This window comes from Pseudopipra pipra, chromosome 16 (genome assembly GCF_036250125.1).
Source record: "Pseudopipra pipra isolate bDixPip1 chromosome 16, bDixPip1.hap1, whole genome shotgun sequence".
Taxonomy (NCBI): Eukaryota; Metazoa; Chordata; class Aves; order Passeriformes; family Pipridae; genus Pseudopipra; species Pseudopipra pipra.
The window spans coordinates 2,957,333-2,970,051 of NC_087564.1; the positions used below are offsets into that span (position 1 = coordinate 2,957,333).

A 12,719-nucleotide genomic window follows, 5' to 3' on the forward strand; every position below is an offset into this window, starting at 1 on the left:
AAATTTGCTCACTCTTACTTCACTTCCATTTGTCCCTGCATGATACTATCCTTGGATTTTCAGAGCTCTCCTTCTAAGAGAAGAACAAATCAATCCTCTGTTCTCATTCTACATTAATTTAGCCTTCAACTCCACTTTTAAAGGTATCAGCTCATCTTCAGCCAATCCTTATGAATTACTTTCCTGCAATGCTCTTTCCACTTATAGTTATTTTCCTCTTAAAGGAAAAAAACTGAGATTCAAAGTCAAAGATCTGAGCATTAATCAAGCTTATCTCACATGAGACAGAGTCAGATCCACAGCATGTTACAATACCTATTTTTTCACAGCTTGTGTCCCTTAGAGTAGCTCCTGTTCCCTGAGAAAAGCTCTCCAGCATTCACTGTAACTGTGTGGGGATGCTATAGGACATGTCACCTCCAGACTGACAGCTGCTCCAAACACATGGGGACATGAAAATGTTGTCATTGGCTTAGTGACTGTCTGGATTGCTCTGTCCCCTTTAGCTAAGCAGGTGAGTTTGGATCAGGGAGGGTCTCCCTTTTGCAGCAGAGCTGGAGTTGGAGCTGAAGCTGGAGCTGGAGAAGCTGAAGCTTCCTCCACTTCCACAGGCAGTGCTGCAGGTGGATCACCATGACCTGCAGCCAGGCAGAAGATCCAGCTGCAGTGATATCTGCCTCCTCCTGTGATGGCAACAAAAACCCACAGGATTTAGAAAAACCCACGTGAGGTTCTGACTGTGCTGAAACCTGAGGGACCATGGCCAGGGCTTCTGTCTGACTCAGTGACACACTTCACTCTGTGCCCATGTGATGGTCTGGGCTCACCACTTCTGCTTCTTGCTCTGTGGTCCAACCACAGCCCTTCATCAGGGAGTCAGACAAGAGAGAAAGACCCTGTTTTGGAGAGTGTATTTCCTACAGTGTTTCAAACAAGCCTGGGGAGAAGTCTGGACTATATACTGAAATTATCCCTCTTTGAGGCACCGACCTGGAAAATAAATAATGGTGGCCTGTCCAAATTGAATTTATGGAGCTTTAACAATGCTGACCCATGAATTTTGATAAATATACTTCTACTATTAATAAAGGCACTCAGCTGCTCAACCATTGAGGGAGGTATAAAAGCTTTCTGGATGAGCAGCTGCAATGCACATTTTGCTGTATTGCTTTCCATAAATCCATAGCTGGGATCCTCCTGGCCACGTACAAAGGTCTCTGGAGAGCACAGAGCTGGCACAATCTGCTCCCCTGTCTCTGTTTGGTCCCAGTACAAGGAGTGAAAATGTGGTGCTGGCTGAAAACCTCATGTTTTAGCTATCTCCAGATAGATCCTCACTGAGTTGTGTCTACCCAGCAGTTCACTTCTGACTTGTCACCATGACAGGGGATCTGGGAAGGAAGAGCATAATGAAAAACTGTGTCCCAGGAATATGAACCAAAGATCTGTTGGAGTTGCATGCTTTGGATTTTGACAGAAAAGTCAGGTGATTCTCCATCACTGCAGGAGGCTGGTGAAAGGATATATTTGATGTAGTCCATGGAGCTTTGCTATGTGCAGCTCTCAGTGTTACTCACAAATGGAAAAATAGAAGGTCAGTCCTTTCAGTGTGGATAAAGAAGGTCACACAGATAGGGAAAAATGATCTAAAACAGAGGAGGCTGAACTTAAACTGGCTATTATAGCTCAGGAAAAAGATGCTGGAGTCCTTGCTGATGGTTCACTAAAATTTTAGCCTTGATGTGCAGCAAAAAAAAAAAGCCAACAAAATGTGGTGATCTCATCAGGAAGGGCTTGGGCTCAAAGAACAAGAAAGAGGGCATCTCTTGCATGCTGTGTTACAGCTTGGTGCACCCACATCTGTGCAGTTCTGGCCTCTGATCATAGAATCATAGAATATTTTGGGCTGGAAGGGACCCTTAAAGGTCATCTAGTCCACCCCCTCTGCCATGGGCAGGGACATCTTCCACTAGACCAGGTTGCTCAGAGCCCCATCCAGCCCAGTACTGAATGTTTCCAGGGATGGGGCAGCCACAACTCTGTGAGCAACCTGTGCCAGTGTTTTACCACCCTCATCGTAAAAGCCTTCTTCCTTAAATCTAATCCAAATCAAACCTCTTTTATTTTAAAACCATCACCTCTTGCCCTACCACAACAGGTTGTAGGAGCATAGTGGACTTAGAGCCCTGAGCAGAGCAACTGAGATAATCCAGGGGATGGGGCAGCACAGTGTGAGGGGGTCCTGGGGAGGCTGGGATTTTTCCCTGGGGAAGGGGGGACAAAAAGGGCCAGCTCTACACAGTCATAAAATGAATGTGGACCTGGTGCACATCAGGTGCTGCATGACTAGATGGAGGCCACTGATCAGCCTGGTAGGTTGGTTCAAAATGGATGAAAAGGACTTTACATGGGCCAGGTGGGAGAATGAACTTCTGGAACTCGCTGCCACAGGAGGCTGTGGAAACAAATAGGATCAGCAGGTTTATAAAAGGTATAGCAAATTCATGAGCAGCTGCAGGTCAACTGACAGATGCTGAAGGCAACAGGCAGGAATGTTGGCTGGAATTGCTGTTACTGCTGCTGTGGGAGCTTGAGGAGCACAACCAAAGCTGGCTAGGGGCCTGTGCCCTCCCCAGATGGCACCTCCTGTAGCTGAAAACAGCACAAAAACAACACTGGGAGAGAGGAACCACGGATGTTACCATTGCCTGTGATCTCAGTTCCATCCTTAAGCAAATTCAGATCTTCCCAGGTGGTTGCTGTGTGGTAGGAAGATAGGGCAACCAGCAGGAAGAGAAGTTTTGCATTTCTATTCAATTTCCATCTTTGTAGTGAAAATCTAATCAATGCTTATTTTCTGTCTTCTACTGCTCTTCCTTCTCACACTGGCAAAACAGCTGGTGGAGGAGGTGGGAGGATCCTGGAAAGTCTGAATTAAAGTATATTTCAATCATTCCTTATTTTCAGACTGCTTGCCTAAAAAAATCCCCTTCACCTCAAAAACTGATTGAAGCCACCTCCAAACATCCAGTATCTGTGGGAAAAGGTGGAGGGGGAGGGGGTCATGGAAAATGAGACCATGGGGTCTCTTATCAGGGTAGAAACAGGAAGCCAAGGAACTATGAACCAGTCAACTTCAAGTCACAAAAAACCAGTGGGACATTTCATCAAAGAAAGAAATGAGTAATAAGCATGGCCATCTCCAAGAATGAATCATTTCAGATGAGTGTGTTTTCCTTCTGTGGCAGACTCCAGTCCTTGGTTTAACATTATCATTCACTGTTCTTTCATCAATAACTTGTAGTGGAGAACGTGCTTATTAAATTCTCAGATGTTCCTGAGCTGGAGGGACTGAAAGCACTGGCTGAAAATTCAGATTGATCCAGACAAGTCAGAGAGATCAGTCCAGTAGGGAAATTCTGACATTTAGGAAAGAGTGACTGTCCAGACACACAGCAAACAAGCAGAAGATCTATTGGCTGCACCACTTGTGAGTTATTCTATTGCCATATTGAATTCCAATAGGGGATGTACAAACAAGAACAGTTTGTAAAACACATGATGTTTTCCCTCCTCGTTCCAGCAAGAGGACCTCTCAACTGGTCTCCTAAGATCAGCTTCCAGTAAGGAATTAATTCTCTATGTTCCCGCTGCTTCTTTGCTAAATTTTGATCTAGCATTTTCTGTAAATCACAGATAATTCCTGGTGAACTCCCCTAGGATGCATGACATCCTCCAGAAGTATGTGCTTCTGTGTCCCTTTCCAGGACATTCTCTCTAGGGCCATGACTATTCATCCAATGCTAATAAGAGCAGGATCCAACCTATGTGGTCAATGCTGTTTGCAGCCCCTCAAGAGACTGGTGGAAGTGTTTTGATCAGGTGAGTCATAAGCATCAAACTCATTTCCTGATGTCATTTTAGCTCCTTATTTTAATAAAAATGGGGTTTCTGAGGTGCCACTTGCCTTGGTGACATCTTATAACAAAACACTGTGCTGTTCTGGGGATATCTTTGCACCACAGGTGCTTTGTCCATCCAAAATAAATAGTAATGAGAGCCAAGAAAGGGCTCCAGAGAGTGGAGGCATCAAAACAGGCTTTTCTCTCACCTGGAGATGTCCATCTCCCATCTTGCCCTGAAGCTGCCTGGTGTGACTCTGCCTCCTGAGTGCTGCCATGGCCTGGATCAGGGGCCTTTGTCCCCAAATTTCACCTCATCAGTGTCACCTGGGGGCGTTTTGGGCTGCTGCTGCTGTGGCAATGCAGAGGTTGCCTCCACATCTCCCATCAGCACTGGAGCTGCAGCAATGCCAGCTGCAAAATCACCCTGGGCCAGCACTAGGGTGAATATTGGACCTGCCCTGCTCCAGAGCACAGCTGCTGAGATGCCAGCAGGTCCTGAGGCAGCTGGGCAGGAATACCAGCTCAGGGAGAGCCCAGCTGCAGCCAAAGTGTCTGTCCCGTGGGGTGGGCTGTGTCCTGGGGCACACAACACCACTGCCACCAAGGGATGCCCAGGGAAGGGAGCCCCTGGGTGCCCTGAGCCAGGAGGGGCACTCAGCACTGGACATGGGCTGCTGGGGAGGGTCCTGCACCCCTCCAAGCTGGCACCAGAGTCCCCAGTGCACTCAGGACCTGGGGCTGGCTGGAAGCCCATCCCATCAGAGCTGCTTCTCCCTGCTCCACCCCTGCAGGCAGGACCAAGGCTTGGCCCTCGCACCCTCTGCCTGGCCCCGATAAAGCACCACGGCTGGAGGTCCCCATCTTGTGGCAGCAGGGACAAATGGCTGGGACATCACGGGATCAGAGGTTCTTTGGCCAAAAACAGAACTCTGGGAAAGTGCTGCAGAGCCAGGGCACTGCCCACTGCCACCCCATGTGTCCTGCCCGAGGGCACAGCACGGCTTGGGAGCACTTTGAAGTGAAACCCAATTTAGGGACAAAGTGTCACCCTCCACATACACACCACCCCCATGTTGCTCTTACACCTTGCCTCTGGCACCCACCACACTCAGGACCATGAGGGTTTGGAGGTGCCTGAGCCTGTGCTGGATTTGGTGCTGGCTCTTCCCAGTGCTTTACACACCAGCCCACAGTGCCTCGCACGCCTCTGTGCCCTGAGCCCCCAGCATACCCCCGCTCTCTCCAGGATCCCCAGGGAGCAGAGGCTCTCTGTGGAGCACAGTTGTGCCCACAGCTGTGTCTGGGTAACGTTGGCTGGAAGGGTGGAACCTGCTCCAACACCTGCTCCGTGTAAAGGTGGATCAGGTTGGCCAGCGATGCCCTGACCAGCTCTCTCCTCCTTCCTCACCGTGCCCAGGGGCGGTGGGCATATGGTGTGGTGGTGCTCTGCAGGTGAAACCCCAGGGCCTGGAGGGCCTCTCTCTCTCCTTGGAGTCCTTGGAGTCTTTCCTGTCTCTGTGCATTCACTGACAGTGACTGGAGGCCATGGGGCTGGGGCTGATCCCTTGCAAGTGCCAGGGATCAAAGGGGACCGTGGCAAGATGAACCTGTGAACCCCGGGGCTTCCTTGAACCTTCCCCCCTTCACCAAGCACCTCCCAGCCTTGGCAGGGACAGGGCAGCCTTACTCAGCACCCCGCAGGTTGTAGCCCCCCCAGACTATCTGCTGCCCCATCTCCACCACACCCACAGTTGGAGGAGAGCCCACGTTCTCCTTTATCAGCCCCCCACGGCCGCCCTGCTGTGGACTGCGATAAGGGCTGGGGGCTGTGCAGACACCAACACCACAACACCCCACACCCCTCTGCTGCCTGGGCTCCTTTCCCTGCCCTGACACCCCCCAACACTGCTGGATCTGGAGCTGGGCCCCATCTGCTCCCCCTGTGGTTCTCCAGCACTCCCCTAAAGCGACACCCCAGCAATGCAGCATTAGGTGGAGACAGAAGAAGTCCTACACCACTGCATAGCTCTGTGTGCTGAGGGTGCACAGAGAGATGTCCTGGGGTGCCCTCACTGTGCCACCACACAGAGGGGCAGAGGTGCAGGGAGCCCCTGTACCCCACCATCTCCCACGAGCATTTCCAGAAGGAGATGCTCTATGACAATTCGTCCTGAACAAGGGGTGTATGGGGCTGGTGGGGATCCCAGCGTGGAGCCCTGGTGGGACAGCCTGGACAGGTTGGAGCTGCAGGAAGCCTGTGATCCTCTGTGAGTCTTTCCCCTCTGCCGGTGCCTGGAAATGCTCTGCTTGCTCCCGGAGCCCCACGGCTGGCAGAGCAGTGTCTCCCTGTCGGGTAACCACCCTCCAAACACTGCTAAACCAGTGCCCATTTCCTCCATGTGCCCACCTGGCGGGGGGACCCCCAGTTCAGATCCCCGAAGTAGATCCCTCCTGCTCCCTCCCCGCAGGCAGCAAACAGAGCAGGACACCAGAGCTGGAGCACAAATGCAAGAGATTTTATTTCAGAACATTTGACTGCTCGCTGTTGGAGGGCTGGTGGTGCCCCTTGGGTCCAGCTCCAGCCACGGTACACGTCTTAACGGTACTTGGCAGTCAGGACGGTTCCCACGGCGCACAGGAACTTGTCCAGGGAAGCGTGGACCTCCGGGGTCAGGAGAGCGGGGTTGTGGCTGGCCACCACCACCAGGAAGCACTGGCCCAGCAGCTGAAAGGCAAAAGAAGGTGGTGAGCAAGGGGGTGAGGCGAGGGGGTGGCCAAGGGGTGCAGGAGGGGAGCAGGGCTGGTCGCCCCTTCCCAGACGCTCACTTTGAAGTTGACGGGGTCCACGCGGAGTTTTTGGGCGTGGAGGTCACTGAGCTTGGAGAGGGCACCGGCGATGTCATCGATGTGGTTGGCAGCTTCGACCAGGGCAGCCGCCACCTTCTTGCCATGACCCTTGACCTGAGCAGAGCCCTTTCCCAGGTCGAAGTGGGGGAAGTAGGTCTTGGTCTGGGGGTAGGTGGCGAACATCCTGCGGAACAGACGGATTCAGGGACAGGTGAGACAGGGACAGAGACATAGGGCAGAGACAGCTGCGGATGGGGAGAGAATGGGGGCAGATGGGAGGGACTCGGGCATGGAGACGAGAGGAGAGAGGGTCCTGCCGGGGATGGACACATACCTCTCTAGGGTCTCGGCGCCATAATCTTCGGCGTGGCCGCCGATTTTGGCGAAGACGCCCTTCACGTTGGTCTTGTCGGCACTGGACAGCACCATGATGTCACCTTCGCCCTGGCAGCCCCCAGCACGGGTGTCCCCGCTGGCGGCCGCCGCCCTTATATGCGGTGCTGGGGCCCCGCCCGCCCCCGCGTCCCGCCCCGCTCTGGCCCCGTCCCGGGGCGCTGGACCCCGGCCAGGAGCGGCCGCCTCCCGACCCCCCCGCCCCGCTCCACCCGGCACCGGCACCGGCGGGGGGGCTGTGCCCCGGCACCCCCGGGTCGGGCCAGGGGGAGGGTCGGGGCTTGTTTCAGCGCAGGCAGTGGTTTGCCCCTCTGGCACAAGCTGACAGTAGGGTTAGGCTTAGGGTTAGGATGAGATTTAGGTTCAGGTATAGGGTTCGGGCTGGCTTGGGTTGAGGTCAGGTCTGCACTGGCACCGGCGGAGGAGCTGCCGTGTGTCCCCTCCCAGCGCGGAGTGGGGCACGGGCTGAGGAGCCCCGGGCACAGCCTGGATGGGTTCTGGCCAGGCGGTGGGGACAGGAGCGTGGGGGAGTCTGTGCCCCACAGACTGAGCCCAGCATCCCCGACCCCCACTCACGGCCCCGTGGGCCCCTGCACGTACAGACTGGGCCATCCAGCGGAGCCTCCACACACGTGTGAGCTGCCCTGGTACATGCACTGCCCCTACACACACTGCCGTCTGACACGTCCTTGCACACACCTGTGCCGTCCCTATACACCATACACCATACACTAGACTCGTCCCCCACCATCCAACACAGCCCCTGAGCACGCAGCTGCCCTGCTGCACCCCCTGCTCTCGTTCCCTCAGTGCCCCTGAACCCCTGTACCCCACAGTGTGTGCCCTCTTCAGCCCCTGCTCCTCGAACCACCGTCCCATCCCTTTGCACACAGACCCCGGAGCTCCCCTGCCCCAGCCCTCTCTCCTGCTCACAGCCTGTGCTGGTGCCAGTGCTGTGGGGACTGGGGGACTCCTGGGAAGGGGGGACACCTGGCAGAGCCCACGGGGATCGGCACTGCTGCCGGTGCTGTGGGAATGAAGATGCTCTGGGCCACGGTGGTTTATGGCCAGCCCCGTGTGCCCCAAATGATGAAGGTGAGGAGGGTAACAAGGGCAAGGTAGATGAGGATGGTGAGGAAGACGAGGAGGGTGAAGGGGCTTGTGGAGCTTCCAGCAGGTTCGGGAGCTGGCACAGTCCAGCAGGGGACAGTTCACGCCCGTGTTTCCTCCACTGCCGACGGTTCTTATCGTTTGTGTTTGGGGGAGATTAGCTCGGTCTGGCACCAATTCAGAGTGGGGAGAGAGTGGGGAGGGACGAGGGGGGGCTGATCTTCTGGGAAACAGCGGCGGGACAGCCTGTGTGCATCGGGGGGAAGCTGCCAAGGCAGTAGAACACTTCAGACCGGTGGCACAAGAATAAATGGGTGTAAACACACAAGAGCACACTGGGATGTAGTCTGGGATGTGTCTGAGGATGGAGGAAAAACGCTGTGGGTTCACCTGTAGGAGCAGGGGCCAGCATGGCCGGGTACTGTCAGCCCTGTTTGTGTGCAGGCAGGGTCCCTGCACACTCCATACCTGCCTTCTGCCTGCACTTGGACACCCCTCTCCTGCAGGACCTCATCTCCTCCCTCCAGTGTCACAGCACAGAGCAAACCCAGGGCTAGTTTAGTGTCTCACAGCCCATCAACTGATCAGGGATTTTTTTAAATTCAGGTTCCAAAGCCTTGAAACCAGTGTCCCTGTGCTGGACTGCAGCTCTGCCCACCCCACTCCAAGCCTGCCCATGTCCCAGGGGAGGTGTAGACACCTGGGATGGGTGCAGGGGCTCTTCCCTGGAAGCCAGCTGGGATTTGTGGCTCAGGGGCTTTGTGCTTAATGATCTGTGGTGGATTTTTTTCACTCCCATGAATTCTCTGATATCTTTTGGAGCTCATGCAAGCAACTTAGCTCCCACAGCATCCCTAATAAAGTCCTAAACAGCTAGCTGTCTTGATAGATGGAGACAGGCAGGATTTATCCTCCCTTCCCACCCCGAGAATCCTTCAAAGGGACGCAAGAGCCAAATTTGTTTTGGCACAGCCTTTCCCCTGCTCCCTGGAGGGGTGAAGGCACAGCCAGTGCCACGCTGAGCTACATTCCAGGGGTCCTGCTATCGGCTGCATCCCATGCTGGGGAGGGGTGGAAGCAGGTAGGACGCCGAGGGACACCCAGGGAGCCCATGGCCAGTGCTGCCCTTCCTGTACCACAGCTGGTCTCACTGGTAGCCCCCTCCCCCCGGCAGGAGCACTGCCACTCTCCAGCCCACCCCAGCCCTCGGCCCCGGCACAGACGGACTCAGAGCTGCGGCAAAAGAGTCTTTATTGGCGGCGCACGGGCACAGGTGGCAGCTCATCTGTACTTCTCAGCCAGCACGGAGGCCACGGCCGACATGAACTTGTCGACGGCAGAGTGGATCTGGGGGGTGTAGTCCTTCCCCAGGTGCACGGCCAGCACCACCTGGAGGCACTGCGCCAGCAGCTGCGAGGAAAAACGGGGCTAAGCACTGCTGCTACAGCCCCAGGGCCCCTTCCCAGTCCCTGTCCCCCATCCCCTGTCCCCCATCCTGATCCCTGTCCCCCATCCCCTGTTCCCCAGTCTCCATCCCCCATCCCCTGTCCCCCATCCTGATCCCTGTCCCCTGTCCCCTAGTCTCCATCCCCCATCCCCTGTCCCCCATCCTGATCCCTGTCCCCCATCCCCTGTCCCCCATCCTCATCCCTGTCCCCCATCCTCATCCCTGTCCACTGTCCACTGTCCCTCATCCTCTGTTTCCCGTCCCCATCCCCCATCCTCATCCCCATCAGCCACCTCCTCTCCCCCATCCTCTATCCCTCATCCCCGTCCCCCATCCCTCATCCCCTGTCCCCCATCCTGATCCCAATCCTCCATCCCCTGTCCCCCATTCTCCATCCCCATCCTCATCCTCCACCCCTGCCCCCTGTTCCCCGCCTGCCTTGAAGTTGACGGGGTCCACACGCAGGTTGTAGGCGTGCAGGTTGCTGAGCTCAGACAGAGCCTGGCTCAGGTTGTCCAGGTTCTTGACAGCAGTGCCCAGGGCAGCCACCACCTTCTTGCCATGGCCACGGATCTGCTCAGAGCCATGGTGCAGGTCGAAGTGGGGGAAGTAGGTCTTGGTCGAGGGGTAGGCGGCGAACATCCTGGGGGAGCGGGACAGTCAGTGGTGCTCGCCCAGCCGGACCCACCACACCGGCCCCTCCGTGGGGCTCCCACCCACTCATCCCCTTTGCCCAGAGGGTCCCCAAGCCTGCACCTCTCCAGGGTCTCGGCTCCAACATCGTCCTGGTGGCCGGACACCTTCTCCCAGACCTGCTGGACCAGCTTCTTGTCCTCGGCGGTCAGCATGGCGGCGGTTGGAGTAGGCAGGGGTTGGTGGCAGCAGCACCCCTGGGGACGCCCTCTTATAGCTGCCAGCACCCCTGCCTGGCCTTATCTTATCACACCGAGGGGCGGGGGCACGGCCAGCCCAGGGAGTGGCTGTGGCTCTGCCTCGGGGGCCCCAGCTGCCTTGGGGGGCCCAGCCCTAAGGAGGCCCCCGGGGGGCCCGGCTACCCTGCCCTGCCCCACTGTACCAGCCCCACACCAGGCTGGGGGCAGCACCTTGCCAGGCTGCCCCATGGGGATGTCCCGTGGGTGTCACAGCCTTGTCTGCCCCGGCCAGAATGTCCTCAAGCCTCCTGTTGTGACCCACCAGTCCCCCTGGATGGGCCAGGGCCCTGCCTGGCTCTGTGGGTGTTGGGGTGAGTCCCACAAGTGTCCCTGGTCCTATGTCCTCCAGGCTCCGGCACATCCAGCCCCTCTCTGCCCCAAGGGACCCCATGGCCTCTGAGTATGAGCCTTGGGTCATGCTGGGGGTCTGCCATGAGAAACACCATCCCTCCAGCAGCCTGGAGACACCTGGGCAGGGAAGGGGATGTGCCTGAGGATGGAGGGTAAGCGCTGTGACCCAGTCTGTCCTGCGATGCTTGTCAGGCCTGGGCTCCTTCCCTTCTTCCCACCATGACATGTGCTCCTGCCTCTCCCCATAAACACTGGGACATCTGGTAAGGGTACATGGTGGTTGGTCATACAACCATAGAATTATGGAATAATAGAATCATTCAGGTTGGAAAATCCCTCTATTAAGTCCAACCATTAACCCAGCACTGCCAAGGCCAACACTAAACCGTGTCCCCAGGCACCACACCTACACACCTTCTAAATCCCTCCAGGGATGGTGGCTTCATTACTGCCCTGGGCAGCCTGTTCCAGGGCTTGACAACCCTTTCCATGAAGCAATTTTTCCTAATATCCAACCTAAACCTCCCCTAGTGCAACTTGAGGCCATCTCCTCTGACTGCCACATCCTTCTCTCAGCCTCTGGGACACACCAGATGCTGACCTACCACCTAAGTCATGGATTTAAACCTGCAGATTAGCCAAGACCCACAGATGCAGAATGTTTTAAAAGCTGCTGTGGCACACTGAATGACAGGTTTAAAGCCATTTGGTGGCCTGAGAGCTTCTGCACCTCCTTTTTCCCCCTTGCCTTTTCCCCCCTTGCCCTAAATTCCATGAATGAGACAAGAATCACTGCTTGCAGTGCCAGCTCAGGCTGTCCATCAGAGCAGGCTTAAGGCTTTGCACCCACCTTTTCATGTCAGAAGTCCTCTGAGACAGGAGCTCCCATTGTGCTGTGCTTTAGATTTTTGGCCAAACTGGCCCTGGTAACAGGCTGATGTTCCAGATTTTTCTGAGCAGCATTTGCACAGAATCAAGGCTGTCTCTGCTTTTCACTCTGCCCCCACCCAGGGAATAATTGATTTTAGGGTAGTGGGAGGGGAGACAACCAGATGAGCCCAACTAATCAAAAAGGTATTTCATACCATATAAGCCCATGCTCAGCAATAAAAGGAAAAAGAGAGGGTTTAAGGGAGTTTTAGGGGGGTTAACCTTTTTTGCTCAGGAACTGGTTGGACATCAGTTTACCCATGAAATGCAGTGATTGCCTTTGCATCAACTGTTTTGTTTTGTTTTCTTCCCTCTTCTTCCACTTATTGTTCACTTATTAAACAATACTTTCTGTTCGTTTGATCTTGACCCCCAATTTTTCTTGCTTTTATTCTTCCTTTCTTCTTCTCCTCATGCAATTGAAGGGGGGCAGTGAGTGAGTGAGTGACTGTGTAGTGCTTGGCTGCCTGCTGGGTTTAACCCACAACAGGTACATGTGGAAAATCCCTCATCTTCCCAAATTTCAAATCCATGTAAAATTCCCCATGTTAAAATCAGAGATGTCAAGCTGAGGGGATGGTCCCTTTAGCAAACCTGTCTAGCAGGTGTTCATGAAGCACATTAGATACCACGTCCATACCCCATGGACAGAGGCATGAGAAGATAATGCCCAGCATCACAACACATGGCAATGCAGGTTTTGTTCCCAACAGGCTGGGATGGGTTTTGGATAGGTCTAACAGAAAGCCTGGGCCTATTCCATATCCTAGCAGGGCAAAAGACTCTTTCCTGGTCAGCCTGTAA

General features: G+C 55.0%; 2 protein-coding genes across 2 annotated transcripts; both read right to left on the minus strand.

Annotated features, from left to right (window-relative positions):
- Nucleotides 1–6,400: 6,400 nt before the first annotated feature.
- LOC135422991 (hemoglobin subunit alpha-A) lies at nt 6,401–7,243 on the minus strand. Its single transcript, XM_064672720.1, has 3 exons — nt 7,087–7,243; nt 6,732–6,936; nt 6,401–6,630 (listed from the first exon to the last, which is right to left on the minus strand). Exons 1-3 carry the CDS (start codon nt 7,179–7,181, stop codon nt 6,502–6,504), a joined length of 429 nt encoding a protein of 142 aa, XP_064528790.1. The 5' UTR covers nt 7,182–7,243; the 3' UTR covers nt 6,401–6,501.
- A 2,246-nt stretch (nt 7,244–9,489) lies between these two features.
- Nucleotides 9,490–10,617, minus strand: LOC135422992 (hemoglobin subunit alpha-D). Its single transcript, XM_064672722.1, has 3 exons — nt 10,459–10,617; nt 10,141–10,345; nt 9,490–9,665 (listed from the first exon to the last, which is right to left on the minus strand). Exons 1-3 carry the CDS (start codon nt 10,548–10,550, stop codon nt 9,537–9,539), a joined length of 426 nt encoding a protein of 141 aa, XP_064528792.1. The 5' UTR covers nt 10,551–10,617; the 3' UTR covers nt 9,490–9,536.
- Nucleotides 10,618–12,719: the final 2,102 nt, after the last annotated feature.

Coding starts and splice junctions, on each gene's coding strand:
- LOC135422992 (XM_064672722.1), bottom strand. CDS start 10,550: ATGCTGACCGCCGAGGACAAGAAGCTGGTCCAGCAGGTCTGGGAGAAG. Junction 10,346..10,458: donor GGAGCCGAGACCCTGGAGAG/GTGCAGGCTTGG, acceptor CCGCTCCCCCAG/GATGTTCGCCGCCTACCCCT. Junction 9,666..10,140: donor TGGACCCCGTCAACTTCAAG/GCAGGCGGGGAA, acceptor TTTTCCTCGCAG/CTGCTGGCGCAGTGCCTCCA.
- LOC135422991 (XM_064672720.1), bottom strand. CDS start 7,181: ATGGTGCTGTCCAGTGCCGACAAGACCAACGTGAAGGGCGTCTTCGCC. Junction 6,937..7,086: donor GGCGCCGAGACCCTAGAGAG/GTATGTGTCCAT, acceptor TCTGTTCCGCAG/GATGTTCGCCACCTACCCCC. Junction 6,631..6,731: donor TGGACCCCGTCAACTTCAAA/GTGAGCGTCTGG, acceptor TTTGCCTTTCAG/CTGCTGGGCCAGTGCTTCCT.